Here is a 17841-nt window from a genome sequence, read left to right on the forward strand (position 1 = left end):
ATATTTTATAAATATTTCAATCATTCGTATCAGTTGACAATAAATAAAAGGGACAAGAGTTTTCGGAAGAAAATACATAAAATGCAAAAGAAAAATGTCGTGTTAGCGCGGTTTAAAGCAATTCACTAGTATCCGCTATATGCTTTGGATGAGAGGGAAATAATGTCGATGAATTAGAAATACAATCAGAATGAGGAATTAGTTGCTGGTGGGTGGTGCTCCAGGCGTGTTTCCAGTCGCATTATTCAATGAGGACTCGGAGGTGGTGGGAGAGGGCTTGGGGGGAACAGTGGCGGAGGGAGTCGAATTGTAGGTGGCGGTGTTGGTGGATATATTGGTTGTAATAGGAGCGATCTGGAATATCTCTTAACTTTTAGTTAGCTACTATTCACTTTTTTATTTTAGTAACCGATGCTGAAGTTGTCACAATATGCCGTTAAATATATATAGTCAATTGTTTTGATTTTTACACTTAACCTGTTTCATTTGCTGAATTTGATTCTGCAAGTTCCGCATATGAGCTGACGATGCAGATGCAGACGCAGATGCGTTCTGAGCTGATATACCATCGAAGATCACATTGGTTGAGCTAACTGCTTTTCTTGTCGGGCGTTGATGAGCCGACATCTGCTGGTGAACAAATGCAGATGCTTGATCAACAACTTCAGGAGAACAGTTTTGCCGGTAGTAGTTGCATTCGTATTGAAACTCTCGCATCTGAAAAAATATAGCTTAAAGAATCCCGTTTTACAGTATTTTACCTGATATTCCAACTCAGCAATCGTATTTCTCAATGTGTCAACTTCTTCTCGAACCGCATACGTCAAATGAGTCTTCACCAATTCCATAGCTTGTTCAATTTTATTGTCAATTGGAGTATGTGAGTCTATTGCGGATGGAGTCGTCAGTGCAGAAGTATTAACTGTAGCAGTTGTTGTTACAGAAGGAAGAGTAACACTGGATGAAGAAGCAGATGCAGGAACAGAAGAAGATACAGGGGAAGATGCAGGGGCAGTAGTTGGGGCAGTTGTGGTCGTGATAATTGTAGGAGGTGTTGAAGTTACATTCGTGGAAAAAACTTCTTCGAAAATGGGTATATTTTGAGTTTCCTTGGGAGTTCCGTAAGGGGTTGAATGCGGTGCACTGATTGGAGGGCAAGCAATTGGAATTCCACATGCATCAAGACTTCCAACGCTTCCTGCTACTGCTGTCTGAAAATAATGAATTATCTCTTTGAAAATTGTGAATTAATTAGACAAAAAAAAACTATTTCCTTTTTGAGGAATTTACCCACCTCCTTTTTCTCCAATGCGGCCGAAACCGTTATCATTACGTTGGTGGGGGTCTCCACCTCATCAACAAGGTTGAGACGGTCTGTTTGAGGCGGCATAAGTGCAGCGTCAATCACATTCTTCACCGAGTCCATAGACATGTTCTTGCTCTCTTCGGTCTGTAAGTGAAAAACGTATACTTAGAACACATTTATAAATTCATACTTGAATAACTTGAAACGTTGGTTCATTGAGAGGATGGTTCTCAGAATGAACAGTAGGAGACGGTGCAAGAGTTTCGATAGATGGGGCTGGAGCAACTGGAGCAGGAGTGCTTGGCTCACTGAGAACGACTGGTTCAACTTGGAAGTGTCGAGTAGGTTTTGATGTTTCCAATGGGAGTGAGGACGAAGATGTAATGGATGTGATGGATGAGTCAGCAAGTTTTTGCATGTCAGTTTTATCTTCGTTGGAAGGTTTACGACTAGAATGCGGTGAGAGTGAACTGTCCACAATTGCTTGAATCTGAAAACTCTGAGAGAAAATTAGTTTGAAACGTAGGAAAAGACACTGTTGAAATACTGAAAAATGGAACTCAATATTATTTTCACTCTTTCCTGATTTGCAATCGGGGAAGAAAACTGGGAAAACTACCTAGGGTTAGAAAATTGTGAGATGAGAATGCGTTCGTCTCTGAACACTTTCTCGATTTCTTACCCCTGTATCAAGAACTGCCATACTCGCTGGTGGTGTATTCATAGGAGTCGGTGGCACTTGTTGAGCTTTTTCGTCAGGTTTATTTTCGAAATCGTCGATTGATAACTCTCTTATTTGATCATACTTCTCCGGAAGAAGAGAGTTTGAAGTTTTTCGAACTATCGTCACTCCATTCTTCCGAGTAATTATGATACTTTCTGATGAGTTCGACACTTCATCTCCATTATCAGGTTCTTTGTTTTCGACAGAAGTTACTTGAATCGTGCTCTCTTCTTCTTCAGGCTGTCTCAATTTGAAGAACACAGAGATTCTGAATAATTTCAATTTTGATTTATCCGCTTGCAAAATTATTCACAACTTACTTTTCAGGATTCGCCTCTTCTTTTGTCTTGTTCTTTTCAAACTCGAGAGTTTCGGCATTTGGATGATACGAATCGCGGCACTTCCATCGTCCTCTGTAAATTATGGGTTACGAAACAAATGTAATGTCCAATAGATTGCAAACCTAGTGAACTCTCCAGGCACCGGGACGAACTGGAACCGTGAAGGTTTCGGCTGTGGTCCTTCCGCAACTTGTGCAGACGATTCACCCATGTCTGAAAATCGAATTAATAAGAAGAAAATGACGAGAAGTAGAGAGTGCATATACATATATATCAATGGGTTGATTACCCGTTCGACTGGTTCCAGAATTCAAACTTCAACCTTTTTCGATAAATAACGGTTATAACAAGAAAACAAGAAATGGTAACAAAAAATGTGGTCAACAAAAATGAATTACAAAAATGAAAAACATGAATTAGCGGAATTTTATAGAAGCTTGACCTTCCTTCAATTTGGGTGGCCATTCGAGATCGACTTTTTCAACATCTAATTCCAGAATATCGACTTCTCCGTGTTCCACACCTAATAGTTCAGCCAATGATGGACGTGTTCTTCCAAAGTCTCCGTGTACAAATTCTTTAATGTAAGTTCCTGCTTGCGTCTCGAGTCTCACTTCAAAATGATGATCGTCGAGTTTCAAAAAATCCATCGAAAAAATAGTCCGCTCTCTGTCTAATAATGCTCTTCGTTTCATAACACGGACTGGAGTTTTTTGAACGATGGTTAGAGGAATTTTGGATCGAGCTGTCGCGAATTGTTCATCAGAAATAGGCAAGATGCTGTAACAGTATGCGCAATACTGCTTTCGTTTATCTGAGAGAACGTTTCATTTTAAGTTCTAAAGTTATTATGTAAATTTACCTTCTTCCCCAACACTTAATTTCTCCGCTACATCGCGAGCTACTCTTGTCAACGAATTAATTTTAATATCCTTCTGAGAATTGATTGTTTCTTCAATTGATTTTAACGTTTCCAGATAATTCAAACTGAAATTAATGCGATGGATTTATACATGAAAATTCACTGGCTTACCCTCTCACTGGGGCTGTGATTCTACAATTCCGAAGTTCAACGACAAATGGTCTTCCGGTTCCGAGCATTCTAACGTCAATATCTTCACGACCGGATGTGACAAATTTACTATCACTTGCACCGAAGTGTTTCTTCAAAATATCACAGACTTTTTCAGATACCTGTCAAAAGCATAACTTTAATTTTAGAACATTTTTTGGAAAAAATACTTACTGAATTTCCAGGTTCTCTTGGTGCATCCTTGTCCTCGCTCCATGGAGATTGAGGAAGACATCTAGAGTATTTGCAGTATCTTCCAGCAACGTACACAGGATCTCTTTCAAAAGATAGAGAAAATGAGCATTTTCGAGTAGGTGAAGAGAAAATGTATTTGCTAAAATTATATCGATGCAGTATTTTGTTCATTAAAAATATTTCTTACTTAGCGATATGTTCATTTATTCTTCCAGTGACCTGCTGCAATTGTTGCTTCGAACAGCTCGACGGAGCTTCTTGATGATTGTATCTATTGCGTTTTCCGACACGAAAATCATTCGGAAACTCTTTTTGGAGAAACTGAAGATCGGTGAGATCTGATTCCGTTTGTTCGAAAGTAATCATCAGTTGCAGATCAGAGCTTAGTGTCGGTCGTTTTCCAGAATACTTAAATGATGGTTCTTTAAAAATTTGAACATTACATATAAAACTTACGGATCCAAGCTTCTTCAAATATCCGTCAACATTCCTAACTTTATGTGGAACTTGAACAAGTGTTCCATTGAAATCCGGACGAAGCCGACTGACTAGAATCTCCCTATTTTTAATCTTTCGTTAATTCGTTTCTTACTTGTAAAATCTTACCTCAATGTTTGTCCGACAGGTAAGTTTAATGCTAAAATGAAACTATTTGAGTCGTAGGGAAGTTTTTCAAGCTCTTCTTGCACTTTTTCTCCGACCTGAAAATAGAAAATTGAGCAGTTTAAATAATAACATGTTCAAAATATGCTTACCTCATCAATCATAGCTTGATCCATAATTCCAAAGCAGAGTTGGCATTCAAATGAATTTTCACATTTTGTGACATTATCTGCGTCACCTGAAATTTGCCGAACACAAATTTCACATAATGCCAAAGGTTTTTTCTGACTTGTCATCTGAAACGAATTGATTTTTAGCTTGAGCAAGACAGTTTATGAAGAAAAAACAGAGAATAACAATGAAACAAAACTATTAGAATCATTGTCTTCTTTCCATACAAAATGAGGTAAAACAATGCGAAACAAGAGAGAAATTAAAAAATGAAACGTCTGCATAAGTGCGTCACGGTGTACTTTCTAATTCTCTAGCCATCGCACGCTCTCTTATTTTCGGAGAGAAAGGACGGCCTATTGAATAGCAACAACTGATTTGAAAAGGTTTCGATCAATTTCTTTCCGGGAAACTGATAATCGATGAAAACATGAATCATATTCTCTTCAAATTATATGATGAAGCTGCAAAGTAAACAAGGGAAGCTCAAAAACTCCGGTTTCAAGCTAAGTTGCGTTCTCTGAGCTCAGACAGCTTTTTTTATTCACTTCAGACGATTCATCAATGATTTATTGATCAGCATAAAAACCTGCAACTGTATGGGATAGAAGCGTTCTAATGTAAAATATCCTTCGAAAGCATGAAGTGTCGCATCGACTGTTGACTCAAATCGAAACGATCACATTATTGAATTGAAATGAATGTTTTGAAAGCATCTAAAAGTTGGGATAAAATCGAAAATCCAAGTTTTCACTGGAAAGATTTCAATCAGCATATAACAAGGTGAAGATGATATCATTCCTGATGAAAATTCTGAACCCAAGTTTCGAAAAATTTCCTGGTTACATTTTTCGATGTTTTCCAATTCTTTTCGTGTTTCAGACATTTTTAAACTAAGGAAACATTCATAACTTGCGTAGATCTGTGATGTACCGAGATCACTACTCTAAAAGATCACTACTCTAAAATTTGTCTCCTTTTCTAAATATTTTGGAGTGAATATTTTTTTCAGTACAATAAAATTCGATGAAGGATGGAGGGTGGTTATAAAAGGGAATAATAACAGTCTATTCAAGGTATAGACAATTATTACAATTTGGAGAAAAATGGAGTATTTAGATTCTGAATCAGAATATATTCCAGTAATCTCTGTGAGAATATTTATATTTGAATATCCCTGCATATGAAGTAATCTTCTCGATGTTACCAAATACTGTACTTATTATCATAAACAACTTTCCAGACAAGTCAAGTTCTTCATCCGAGAAATGCCTAAAACCTTCCAGATACTCTTATTTTTTTCTTTCTATAGTCATCATTTTTCTGTCTGATTAAAGCCTTTTTCTTCAAAGAATTATCTCACATGTATAAAAATACGAACAGACATCTATTCTTTCGAGAAGAACATTTATGAGTGTTCTACCAATAACATGCTCTAAAAATATCTTTTTTTCAACGAAAGTAATTTCTAATCTGTGCTCCCGGTCTAAATTTAATGTTTCATCTTAATTTATTTCAAATGTAACTTGCCAGTGACTTACTCCTCCGTTTCAATAAATTCATTCAAAGGCTTGGGTGTACTGTAGAAATAAGATCTTGCTGCGAGGAAAATTCCGTCCAGTAAGTGTTATCTGTTCTTAAAGTTTCCCTTCCAATCATCATTTCATTTTAAAAATTTTCCAACATATTCCTGAAAGATGTATCTAACATCAAATATCCAATTTCCGTTTTCCCAACTTTTTTGAGTATCACACACTCTTTTTTCTGCACCCACTCATCTTTTTGGGTTATTTTTAATACTTGGTCAAAAACCAGTCTGGTAGTATCTGATGGTTTGTGGGCGGCTGATTATAACAGAGAATGTTTTCAGTCGTACGTCTGATTTTCTTTTTGTTGTCACAGAGAAATAAAAAACAATAGTCATCGAATATATCATATCTCGAAATAACATCGGAACACCTGGAAATCATGATATTTGAAGAAAACGTTCTGAAAAAAAAAAGTATTTTCAGAAAATCATCGATGAAAACAGTAGGAAGCTGTATTTGAATTCTCATTCTAGTACAGACAGGTCAAATGTTAGTACCCTTGAGAAAAGAACTTTGATTCTTGTTCAATCTTTAATTAAATTATATCAATCGAATCAGCAAAAGAAACAAAGCGGACTCTCGTTGTGTCTTTTCTCTCGACATTTCCTCCAAAAAATGTTATTTTTTTGTGTTTGGTTCTTCAAGCTATTAGGTTTCCGAGGCTCTCCGCCCTCACTTTCTCTTACAAATACATATGGCATATACACGGAAATTGTTTTCGGAGGCTCTACTCATTGCTCTCTTTATATTCAGTTTGTTCTTCTGGTCCATTCTGTTTTTAAGAAATTAGATTACATTTTGAGTGATTATGCTTTGAATAATATGTATATGAACCCCCAATGTGTTTGAATTCTGGTCGGTTGGAAACATGGAAAGAGAGAACTTACAGTAACCGAAAAATGAAATTAAAATAATTTTAAATTGAGAGAAACGAATGATGAGTGCTTGAATATGATTCTTCCGAGTGAAGTTTTAGAGTAGATGCTGATCCAGGCATCCTTCCTTCTTCCTCAGTCTCCTGTCATGTATACAAATGAGAGGTTTATCAATAACATAGCTCTCAGAATCCATCATTGCTCTTCCATCAATCGGGAGTCCGCTCTTCGACCTCCGTAACGCCTCCCGCAAGTCCAATTTCAATGTCATAAATTTGCTTCTTCTCGTCATTCATTTTATTTCTGTTTCATCTTATTCTCAAGCACTTCTCACGTAAGTTCCCAGTACTTGGAATAGCTTCTTTCCTTGTTTCAAGAGTTTCCAATCTTTTTCACCTCTTCTCTCTCGTTATTTCCATTGAAATATTCAATATTAAGGACCCCTCAAGTTATGGGAAGTCCGAAAAAAGGGACCTATTGCCTACCAAAAAACGTTGAGAATTGGTAACGAGTTGGGTTTATTTATTTACTCGCAATTCCAACTAGGTCATACTTTCCCCTACTTTGACATTATCATCACTCCACATTTCTGTATTGGAATATAAAGTTTCAATGCAATTGCATCTTCATCTTCACATCCATGCTTTATGTTCCTAGAAGTCTTGTAGAGATTTCTGCTCGACAAAGACCAAGTCATTCTTCAATTTCAAAATCTTCATGCTCTGACTGCAATAAAATGTGTAATTAATATTTTAAGTGCTACTTCTGCCTCTGTTTTATTGGTTTTCCGTCACCTGATGGCATCTGTACATTTCTCTAAAAACTAATGTGGAACACATATTTTCTTCTGAATTCTTGAGTTGTGATTTCCTATTTTCTGGTTCTGGGGGACCACGACAAACGAAGATCTGCACTTTGCTATCAATTCTTACCTCTTCTTCACAATCAACAGTAATCCTTTCGACAATTCTAATGTGCCTGTTCGTAGATCATTTTCACTTAAAATCCAAAGAAGTGTCGTCATTTGTTCTAATTTCTAAACCAACGATCAATTGTTCTTCACCTCTTCTTTCTATTAAGTGATTCGTACATTTCGAATGGTTTCGTGCCATGTGATGGGTTTGGTTTCATGAAAAAAAAACGTATTTTTTCTGGAGTCAATCACAAAAACATGACCTCTTCTTTCCGTTTTCTTCTCCCTCTCGTTTGTGATTCCAATCAAATTAGATGAGCCTCTGGGAGTCATCGACTAAGCCTTTCAGAAGAATACCCATTGGTCTACAACTGGAGACCGATGTTTTCATTTTTTTTTTCTCGAGAAGAAAATTGGCATATTGTTAATGGTAAGAAACTTCTTATGCTTTTTGAACCTATGGCAAAATAAACATTACCATGATCTGAATCCAAACATCAACCAATTTCATTCTCTTCACTTCTCGTTACATCATTTCCGTATGTCATATCAACTACGACTACTCCGATGACTTTTTTCCGACATTTGGTGTCTTCAGGTGTGCACTTGCACATCAAAAGAATAAGAACAAAAAAGATGTTTGACCTTCAGAATAGAATATAAAAGCACGAAGAACTTCCTGACCCCTGAATATTTCAGGCCACTCGCTTATTTTTTCTTGGAGATAAGTTGCAATAATCTGTCTTGATCCTTATTCCATCGCTAACACCATATCATCATCAAGTCAAAGTACAAAAGAATTCTCAAATTCCAGATTTCAAAGTCTAATGAAACCCTTGTTAAATATGTAACTCAATAGATCAAGAACATAGTTCTAAAGAATTTTAGAGAATTTAGAAGTTCGATTAGAGCATTTTCTCAGGACATTGACGTTAGTGTATCTAAAAACATTCCAACTTTTGTTTCTCTGGTTCCCCCAAAACGGAAACAAAGATCAGATTTATCCGACTATTTGGTTAAATTTAAAAACAAACCCTAATAAGATTTCACTACTACGACTACTACAGATGATGATACCTTAATCCGAATTAATGACGAAGCACTTCTGATTGATAGTGTCAGAGTGCAAGTGTTTTCTTCCTCGTGTATAATCCGATGCAAAACGAGATGGGATCAACCGAACCAGGATATTCGATTTTCGCATCGAATTCTATTTTCTTATATACTTGTTCTTTCATTTTGTGTTTTGAGCATGCCAACTTTGGAAAAATATCGTTCGAAAACTGAGAAGAACGAGAAAATAAATGTTGATCTACACTTTCAATATCTATCACTACTCCATCTAGTGAGTCCTGTTTATATATGTTAGCATTTCCAGATAAACTGCTACTAATCATTCTTACTTGGTTCCCCAGTACAACAAAAAGTTCTTACTTTTATTTCTCCCAAACCTATCTGTTTTTCCTAATCCTAACATAGAGCATTCCAGTCTAGCAAATTAGTACAAAAAATCACGAATTTTTCGATATCTCAAAAAGTGTCTGAATTTCGATTCTGAAACTATTACTTAGTTGTCAGATAGCAGCCTGGAACTTCAACTGTATATTTTTCTAGAACTCATACGGCTTCTACTGCTAATCTCAATTCAACCAAATTCGGGACTCCTACATTTTTCAATATACGTTGTCTCCCACTCGACCTCATCATCATTATTGCCTCTCTTCTTTTCTAGAAATTCCCCCACGTTCGCCTTTATAACCTCCATGAATATTTGATCTTTCATATTCAGCTCTTCCTCATCTTATACTTGTTTCGAAGATCCTTATTTTCCTAATAATTCTCCCACTTCCTTCTGTTTGTCTACAAAATATCTTGTGGTATAACACATTTTAATGAGCAGCAGTACACCTACACTTCCTCTCAATTTGGAATTCAAAATTTCTCCACAAAAGAAAATGATTTCTTCTCTGTTTCTCATTTCATAAACATAAGAACGATGTGTTCCTAGAAGAATGTTGTTTATCAGAAAAAAGATGTGAATGGAAAAGTATTTAGGTGGGATAAGAGGAAGAAGAGAATCCGAAAAGGAGGGAAGTTCAGTGTCGAAAAAGAAATAAATCGGCATGTTGTCGGACCCTTTTCGCCCTCCCACACTTCCCAAACTTTGACCTTTTTCTTCCGATACTTTGGAATTTTCAGGAACAAAATGTTTTTTTCTAGTGTCGAGGTGTTTATGATGTGTTTTGTATTGAGCATTTAAATTCCTTCTTTTTTTTTCTTTTTTCTTTTCTATCATCTTCTACTGACGTATCATTTTCCTGCTGGAAGAGGGAGTTCAAATGATGACACTTTCCATTTTTCTATGATTATGCGTGTTCATTTTGTAAGTTTTCATTGTTGGTTTCCAATTGGGAGGCAATATTGGTAATTCAGTTTTAGAAAACACAAATCTTTATCAAAAATACTGTTTTTTTTTCAAAGCTCGAAATATTTTTAGACCCTTCCATACAATGTTGTTCACATCATTCAAAATTAAAATTATTATTTCATAGTTTCAAATATAATTTGACATGTATGACGTTACACACTTTTTTTGAAGACTTTAATGTTCTTGTCACAGATTTTCTGAAGAATTCGTTAAAACGGATCCATATGACATCATAAAACCATCCGGAATCCTACAACGAAATCAGAATAAAATAACCAAAAACCCTGATTTCCTGATGTTCTAGACCATAAATATAGAAATCTTGGCTTCTCGTCCTTTGTTTGTCGCCTTGCAAATGATTGTGTCGTATTCTTCGTAACGTGTCTGGACGACAATACATATCTCAATTCTTCTTAACTTCTCTCTTTCCTAAAACAATCCGAGTGTCAACACAAAGTTCCGTTTCCTTTCTGACCTTAGTCCAGACATGTGTCCTTCCCAGTTTCCTTATTCTCCGCCCAAAAAGAGTCTGAGGCGGAAAAAGTTCCCTTTGTTAGGCCCAACTCGATTTTGATTTGATTTGATTTCCCAGTTACTTTTCTTTTTCCTTTCGCTTTCCTCTCTCTTTTCTCAATCCGTTTTTGCACTTCCAGAAAAAAATAATTCCATTCTTTATTTCAGAGAATTCTCGTGATATTCAAAATCTGAGAAACGAAATTCAAGGTGGCGGTTTCAAGGAGTTTGGCTCACAAGGTAAGGGGTTGGTGTCAAGAAAGATTTTACATTAATATGCAATAGTTATTGCCTTGTTTTTGACTTTTTATTCCCTTTTTCTTTATATTTTTTAGTGTTCGCTTTCTCTCTATCCCATTTCTTTTGGCTCATACTTGTAGTTTTTCTTATAATTTAATCAAGATTCACATAAATCATTGTCAGTAATGAGAAGAAAAAAAGAGAGAGAGTATTTCATTTTGAATGAAAGCCACGCCCATTTCCGAGTATAAGAGCAAGTTTGGAGAGAAGACACGCCCACCTTTTAGTAACCGGATGGATGAAATGCTCTTTTTTCACTGAGTGGATTTGAAGAAGACGTTTTTGTCGGTGTACCAGCTACGTTTCCTATTTAATATGTTACTATAAAAAGGGGTTGTTTTTTTGTTGGAAAGTCGGACGTCCTATTCTTGTGAAATTCATCGAATATTTACTCTTCTTGATAACTGGAACAAAATTTAAACGAACAGTTTATGGACTAACGAATTTTAAAACTCGTTCATTTGTTTTCAACTGGATCTCAGTACGTTCTCAGAATCATCTAGAGTCATCAGATTGTTTTTGAACACATTTATATTCTTTCCTTTTAATTCCTTTTCTTTTCAATACAGGTGATCTCATCGTTTTTTCTTCCGGTTTTTTGAATTTTCAGTTACAATATTATTTTCGTCATCTGCTTTCTGTGGAGTAATAGTTTTTGTTCTCAATGTAGCTTTCGGCTTTGTTGCTCTTGAGAATCTCTCAGTCACCCCTCCCGAAAATCTATTTCTGAAACAAAAGGTTCCAGAACGTTTTCCTTGAATCACCAAGCTCCGCCCCCAATCCTTTCCATAACAATTCCCCCACTCCTTCTTCTTTTTCTTCATTTTCTCCCACACAAAGCGCTGCAGTACTCTCAATAATTGGGAATGAAACACGCCGTAATTGGGATTTGATTCACCATTTCTCCCACTCAACTGACTCACTTTCTTTCCCATACCCTTTTTCAAATCATGAGTACTTTTAGAGAATCTCGAAAGTCTATCGATAATGTTCTAAGAATCGAACATCGTCGAATTCAATTGATGAAAATAAAGTGAACTTCCTCCGTGTCAGTTGGTGTTCTTTTTTCAGACAATGTATAATCTGATGGAAGGTTCCTCACTTAAACCCTTATCTTCTTTTGTGTCAAAAAATCAAAATATGAACGAGGAAAAACCTTTAGGTAATTATGTTTGTTCTAGCCAGATTTTTTCAACGCTATTTTTGTCGAAAGATAATGAAAGCCAATTCAATAATCTCAGAACAATTTTATTGTAGTTTTTAGAAGTTTTTACGTTATCTATCCCTAATAAGTATAGACTATCCAATTCACATGAAGATACTTGATCAGTTCCAAACTGGTACAGCCACCTCAACATTCCAAATACTCTATTTTCAGTTCATCCGTTCCCATAAAAAGCACCCACGTTAAAATACGATCCTCTTAATATGTGCTTTACTATCCTCTTTCTTCTGTATTATCCTTTTTCTGATTACCATCTAAGATCATCTTTCCGTTCTTTTTTGTTTTCCACATCTTCTCTTATTCTTTCATTTTTTCCAAGGAGGCGGCTCCTAATCCCACCCTCTTTTCCTATTCTATCTCATTTTCTTCCGCTCAAAAGATTATTCGTTTTGATTGCCCCCTTTCATTTCTCTCAGTTCATTTTTCTAGTTTTTCCAGTTCTTCCTGAAATTTGAAGATCGTCAAGACTACAGAAACTTATTCATCTGAATCCTTCTGAATCTGTTTACTCTTTATTTTCATTTGAACCTCTCTCTCCTCCACTACCATAAATATTCTTGAAATTGAGTTTTAGTATTATTCTGGATACCTCATCATCTTAATTGTTGTCTTCTCTTACTAGAATTTTCCTTTGGTTTTCGACGAAAAAGCTTTTTTAAAAGAGAAATTACTCAAGAAAAATTTTCTCATTTTTCATTTCAGAATCTAAGTAAGCAATAATAGATTATTTTCAAGTTATGGAGGGCTGTAAATTTGAAAAAAGCAAATTACGTAGACAGTTGATAAAGTCACTTCCTCTATTTCCCAAAAAGAATCCCTTCTTGTTTATATATTAAAATTCATTTCAGAATGAGCAATTCGACCGATTCCACTACCGTATTCGAGACATTTCTTCTCGAATATGGCAGAATATTTCATCCTCCGATGGTTCTTCTGCTTTGTATCTCGGGAGCTCTCGGACATATGCTCACGATAACAACGCTCTCTTCAATGCTCAATCCGACGAATATGTTTCTGATCTCGATGAGTTGGTAAGTAGGTTACTGTAGTTTCAGAAAATTTCTAATTCCGTAGTACGTTTTTCCTATTTCAGCACACATTAGTCCTAATCTGTATCGACGTCCCTTTCCTATTTTCCTTCAAGAATTCTTGACATTTTACATAATCGTATTCCAACATTACAAGATTCATTCGTTTCACCAATCAACCCATTATTCAATTCTCTCTGATTCGTGAATACGTTACGAATGTAATCTGGAAAACATGAACAAAAAGAACAAAAAAGCTATTCAATCTAGTTGACAGAATTTATTGACTTTTAGTGGGGGGATAGGAAGAAGAATAAGGGATCGTGAATGTGTTTCCGACTTCGATTAATCTTCACTTAACATCTTCATAGTTCTTTTTTGTTGGTGGTCGATTCGATGGGCTCTGGGGGTTTCAGATTTCTGGTTCGAAAGAGTTATATCTAGAGGGGAAATCTGGAAACGAATAAAAGTTCGTGACCTAAAAACAAAAATCTGTCGATGCAAGACTTTTCAAAACAATGAATTGGATAGATAATTAGAAGAATTTCAGCATTTTTGCTAATATCTTTATAATCTTTATCGATATCTTTTCTGAAATATTGTGACAGAAAACAAATAAAAAATAGAAGATAGATAAATAAGAAGACCTTCGTCACATTCTCCGTGAGTAATTCGTGTGGTCTAGACCTATCTTCCTACTTTTAGACCTTTTAATCTTAACATTCTTGGATCTTTCGAGTTTGTCGTACTCTAAATCATGAGGTCCTTCCTTCCTGTCAGTTGACATACTCTTTACTCCTTTCTCGTCTTTTCAGTTTCTTCATTAGGAAGAACTTGAAGAGAAAAAGATAAATGAAAACAACGTGAATGCTCTCTTTCTCTGCAAAAGAAAGGTTGACTTCTTGCGTTTTCTGTAAACAATCGGGAGCGCATCGATCCGGAAAATCGAAGGAAGAAGTAGTAGAAAAAGAAAAAAAAACGAGAGTGAGGGATGACAAATCATACTTTTGTATCCTCCGGAAGTTGTTATATGGGGGAGTGAGTGCACCTGGTCCTTCCTTTTTTCCTTTTAGAGTCTAGTGAATTTGAATGGAAGAAAAAACAACATTATGACCGAATCTTGATCTTTGTGGAAATGGGAATGTGACGTATTAATGAAATCAACAAAACATGGGACACTATAGAAAAGAAACGGGGGGCTGGCTCCAGATGATTCACAGTTTTACAGTATTTTTTTTATCATTTTCAGCAGTCAACTAGCTTTATGCATCAACTTTCTCTACTCAACATTCTTCAAATTCATGTCGGATCAACTATGTCAACCATTCTTCTTCTCTTATTATATGGCATCCACAATGCATTTCTCCGTAACTATTTCAGTTCTAGTTCATATGTCAGCTGTAAGTGAACTCTAGTGATTCATATTTATCTCCAAAGATTCCCATTTTCAGGTGTTTCATGTAGTTGCTCTTTCATTGATCAGATTCTTTTCATTGGCTCAACTCTCAAGTGCCAATTCAAATGTACCGTGGTTCACATGGCAGGTAAGGGTCCAGATGAAACATCGATGTATTTGAAAGTTGAGACAGATGTGAATATGATGTCTGGATTACGGTAGAAATGAGAAACTATAGAACAAGATCAAAATCCTTTTCATTCTTTGTCTTGTATATCTCTGAAACTGGGAATTCAGTTCCATCTTCTAACAATTTCTTATTTCAGAAATCTCGAGTTGCAATCGTTGCAATCTACGTGAGCGTAATCTTCCTGTGCATTCCACTCCATTTTACTTCACAACTAACAGAAGTAAGAGATCTTTGAAATGTTAAATCTCTATACAACAACCCACATAGACTTCCTACTTTTGGTGATTCTAAGAGATCTTCTGAAAATAATTAGAGTTAGAAGCGGATTAGTTCTTTCTACAAAAAGAGAGAAAGCTTCTTGATTGGACCTCATTAAAAGACGTCTTGTTTACATTTCTTCTTTTTTTCTTTAATTACAAGCACGTCCTTCTACAACTTTTTGAGTGGCAGAAATAGGGACTTTTCCTCTCTAGACATTTGGAAATATACGTGTGAAATATGGAGAAGTCGCGGTGAAATGTTGTTGACTTTATTGAAAAGTTCAGAGAAATGAAAAAGAAAATGTCGTCTCTTCCTCCAAGCTAACCTTTTTTAGGTCACCGAAAACGAGGGATGTGCTGAAAGATATCCAATGTTGAGAAATAAAGTTGCCTATCAATTGACGTATACTCAAAGTATTTGGTTGAGAAATTTAAACTTCTGGCTTTTTTATCTGGTTGCAAAAGTCGTTCCTTCGGTAAGATCAATCTATAATTAGGCTGAAAGAAAAATTTTATTTCAGATCATACTCTGCATAATGACATGTCTCATTCTGGATCAACTCAAAAAAATTCAAGTGTTGAGTTCACGTTTCTCAAATGTGGAACGAGACAAACAACACTCAAGAACTACAAATATGATCCTTGCAATCATGGTTTTATTTATTATCGTTGAACTTCCACAAGGAGTTCTCGCTGTTCTTTCGACTATATCAAGTGTCAAATTGATTTATGAATTGGGAGATTTAACAGAACTATTCACACTGCTCACTTCTATTATTATCTTTACTTTACTCTGCTCAATGAATGGCAAAATTCGTTCAGCATTCAAGGAGCTAGCTTGTGTTCGATCAATCGGAAGAATATTTGCTACAGTTTGTCCCCCACCAAGGTATAAATATTGAAGCTTCTTCCCCCCAGTAAATGAATAATATTTTAGCCCGGTCGCCGCAAGCTCTTCTGGACACGATGCACTTCTGGAGCATAACACGATCATCATCACCAATTGTCACATTGACAAATCAGAAAATTATGCGGTTCTCTAAGACACGGGTGTCTTCTTCTTATACATCCAATTCATCGCCACCAAAATTAATCAAGTGCCAAGCGACCAAAAATAGCCAAAAAATTTGCATTTTTCTTTTTTGTATGTATTTATGAATAGAGTTCATGATTTGATTAAATAAATATGGAAGATTCGATATCATTGAAAAACTGAAAAAAGCTACAAACAACAAAGATAACTATTTAGATTCTAGAAGAGGATCAACAAGAAAGAACTAACAAAAATCATGTTAATACTCTTCTTCACGCAGTTTTCGAGGCTTGTTAGTATGATTTTCAGTGGCTCCTCGTGTGTACTCGACAGCTCGTGGAAGTGGTTTACGGAGTACTGACTTATTATCAACATGAACCTGAACGAAACATAGTTAAAAAAATATATATATTCAATCATGAAACCAACATCATAAGAAAATTCAGAGTCGTCTGGAATCACATTCATTCCCTCCTGGCGAGCAAGTTCTTTAGCAAATGCAACGAGACTCTGGAAAAATGTCATGTTTTAATTTTCAAATCAAGAGAATTTCAGCATGATCTCATGTCAGAAGCAAAGAAAAAAAAACTTAATTCACAGTTATTTCGTGTAATTAGAGAAATTTCCATATTTTTATATTTTTATCGAACGGGTTTTTAAAAAATTACTTTTCAAAACCTTACTCTGAAAGACCTTGGTTCGTATATAGCTAGCTGTGAAAGGCATATGTTGTCGAGAAGAATATGTGACTGTGAGAGAACTGTCTTGAACTTTGAGTATTCCATGTCATGCTCAGCAAGAGCAGTTCGAACTCGTTCTTCAGCGTGCTAAAAACAGCCATTCATTCATCAATTAAGAAGAAAATGTCTTACGAATTTCTCGAGTTTCTTCTCATCCTCGCGTTGCATGCTCAAATACGTGAAGATCTTGTCTTCTTTTCGGTAAGCTCCTTTCACTGTGCTTCTCTCCGAAGCGTATTGCCACTATAAATCGTTTTAATTGGTAAATTTTAAATTTTAAAACATACCGCTGTGAACCGATTAAGACGTTCTCGCTTCATCCATACATCTGGTTTTGGAATCACTTGGAATGGGTGAAATCCACTGTTCAGAATTCTACGCAGAGATAGTGTCGTTGAAAGATGCATTCTGGGAAAAATGTTGAAGTTTTCTAATGAGTATATGGAAAAGAAAGCGTCATAGAAAAATTGAAGAGTTTGGCTGATTTCGGGTCGAATTTCGACTCAGAAAAAAAAAAAAAAAATTTGCAGTGCGAGAGAGTGAACAAAAACGGGAGACTCGGACGCACTACGACACTCCATAATTACGTACCGCGCCCTGTTTATTGTTTTCAATATTTTTCGAGTTTTTATTTTTCAAATCCGAAAACTTCATGTTTTCCTACTAATACATATTTTTGTATCTATTGTAGTGTAAATAGGGCTACTTAAAAATTTTATAAGTTCAAATAATCATAGGTAAAAATAATTTAAAAGTTTTCAGATAAAGTATTTGTCAAAAATGATCTTATATGAGTTTCACTTACTAGGAATCATACAATATTTAATATATTGCTTGTTTTTCAAAAGGAATTTTCCATAATTTTCGGGCCACTGATTTTTACCCGATCTGTGGTTGAGTTTGCCTAATCAAATTCAGAAGTTCACAAATCGAAATGGT

At 35.7% G+C, this 17841-nt stretch overlaps 4 protein-coding genes across 4 annotated transcripts; 1 reads left to right on the plus strand and 3 right to left on the minus strand.

Moving 5' to 3' along the window:
• Window positions 1–198: 198 nt before the first annotated feature.
• GCK72_005792 (uncharacterized protein) lies at window positions 199–2582 on the minus strand (the record flags this gene model as incomplete). The annotated part of the gene is made up of 8 exons (XM_053725339.1): window positions 199–354; window positions 478–717; window positions 762–1211; window positions 1295–1450; window positions 1497–1796; window positions 1989–2298; window positions 2351–2443; window positions 2494–2582. The coding sequence occupies 8 exons, from the start codon at window positions 2580–2582 to the stop codon at window positions 199–201; spliced, it is 1794 nt and encodes a 597-aa protein (XP_053589533.1).
• A 205-nt stretch (window positions 2583–2787) lies between these two features.
• On the minus strand, window positions 2788–4537 carry GCK72_005793 (uncharacterized protein; the record flags this gene model as incomplete). Its single annotated transcript, XM_053725340.1, has 8 exons — window positions 2788–3185; window positions 3234–3358; window positions 3405–3565; window positions 3618–3777; window positions 3826–4046; window positions 4095–4197; window positions 4245–4339; window positions 4394–4537. The coding sequence occupies 8 exons, from the start codon at window positions 4535–4537 to the stop codon at window positions 2788–2790; spliced, it is 1407 nt and encodes a 468-aa protein (XP_053589534.1).
• Window positions 4538–13104: 8567 nt separating this feature from the next.
• GCK72_005794 (uncharacterized protein) lies at window positions 13105–16172 on the plus strand (the record flags this gene model as incomplete). Its single annotated transcript, XM_003102429.1, has 7 exons — window positions 13105–13286; window positions 14533–14683; window positions 14735–14827; window positions 15006–15089; window positions 15465–15605; window positions 15651–16018; window positions 16067–16172. 7 exons carry the CDS (start codon window positions 13105–13107, stop codon window positions 16170–16172), a joined length of 1125 nt encoding a protein of 374 aa, XP_003102477.1.
• Window positions 16173–16421: 249 nt separating this feature from the next.
• On the minus strand, window positions 16422–17309 carry GCK72_005795 (uncharacterized protein; the record flags this gene model as incomplete). Its single annotated transcript, XM_003102440.1, has 5 exons — window positions 16422–16541; window positions 16592–16672; window positions 16846–16989; window positions 17035–17145; window positions 17190–17309. The coding sequence occupies 5 exons, from the start codon at window positions 17307–17309 to the stop codon at window positions 16422–16424; spliced, it is 576 nt and encodes a 191-aa protein (XP_003102488.1).
• Window positions 17310–17841: the final 532 nt, after the last annotated feature.

The sequence above is a fragment of the Caenorhabditis remanei genome, chromosome II (assembly GCF_010183535.1).
Source record: "Caenorhabditis remanei strain PX506 chromosome II, whole genome shotgun sequence".
Taxonomy (NCBI): domain Eukaryota; kingdom Metazoa; phylum Nematoda; class Chromadorea; order Rhabditida; family Rhabditidae; genus Caenorhabditis; species Caenorhabditis remanei.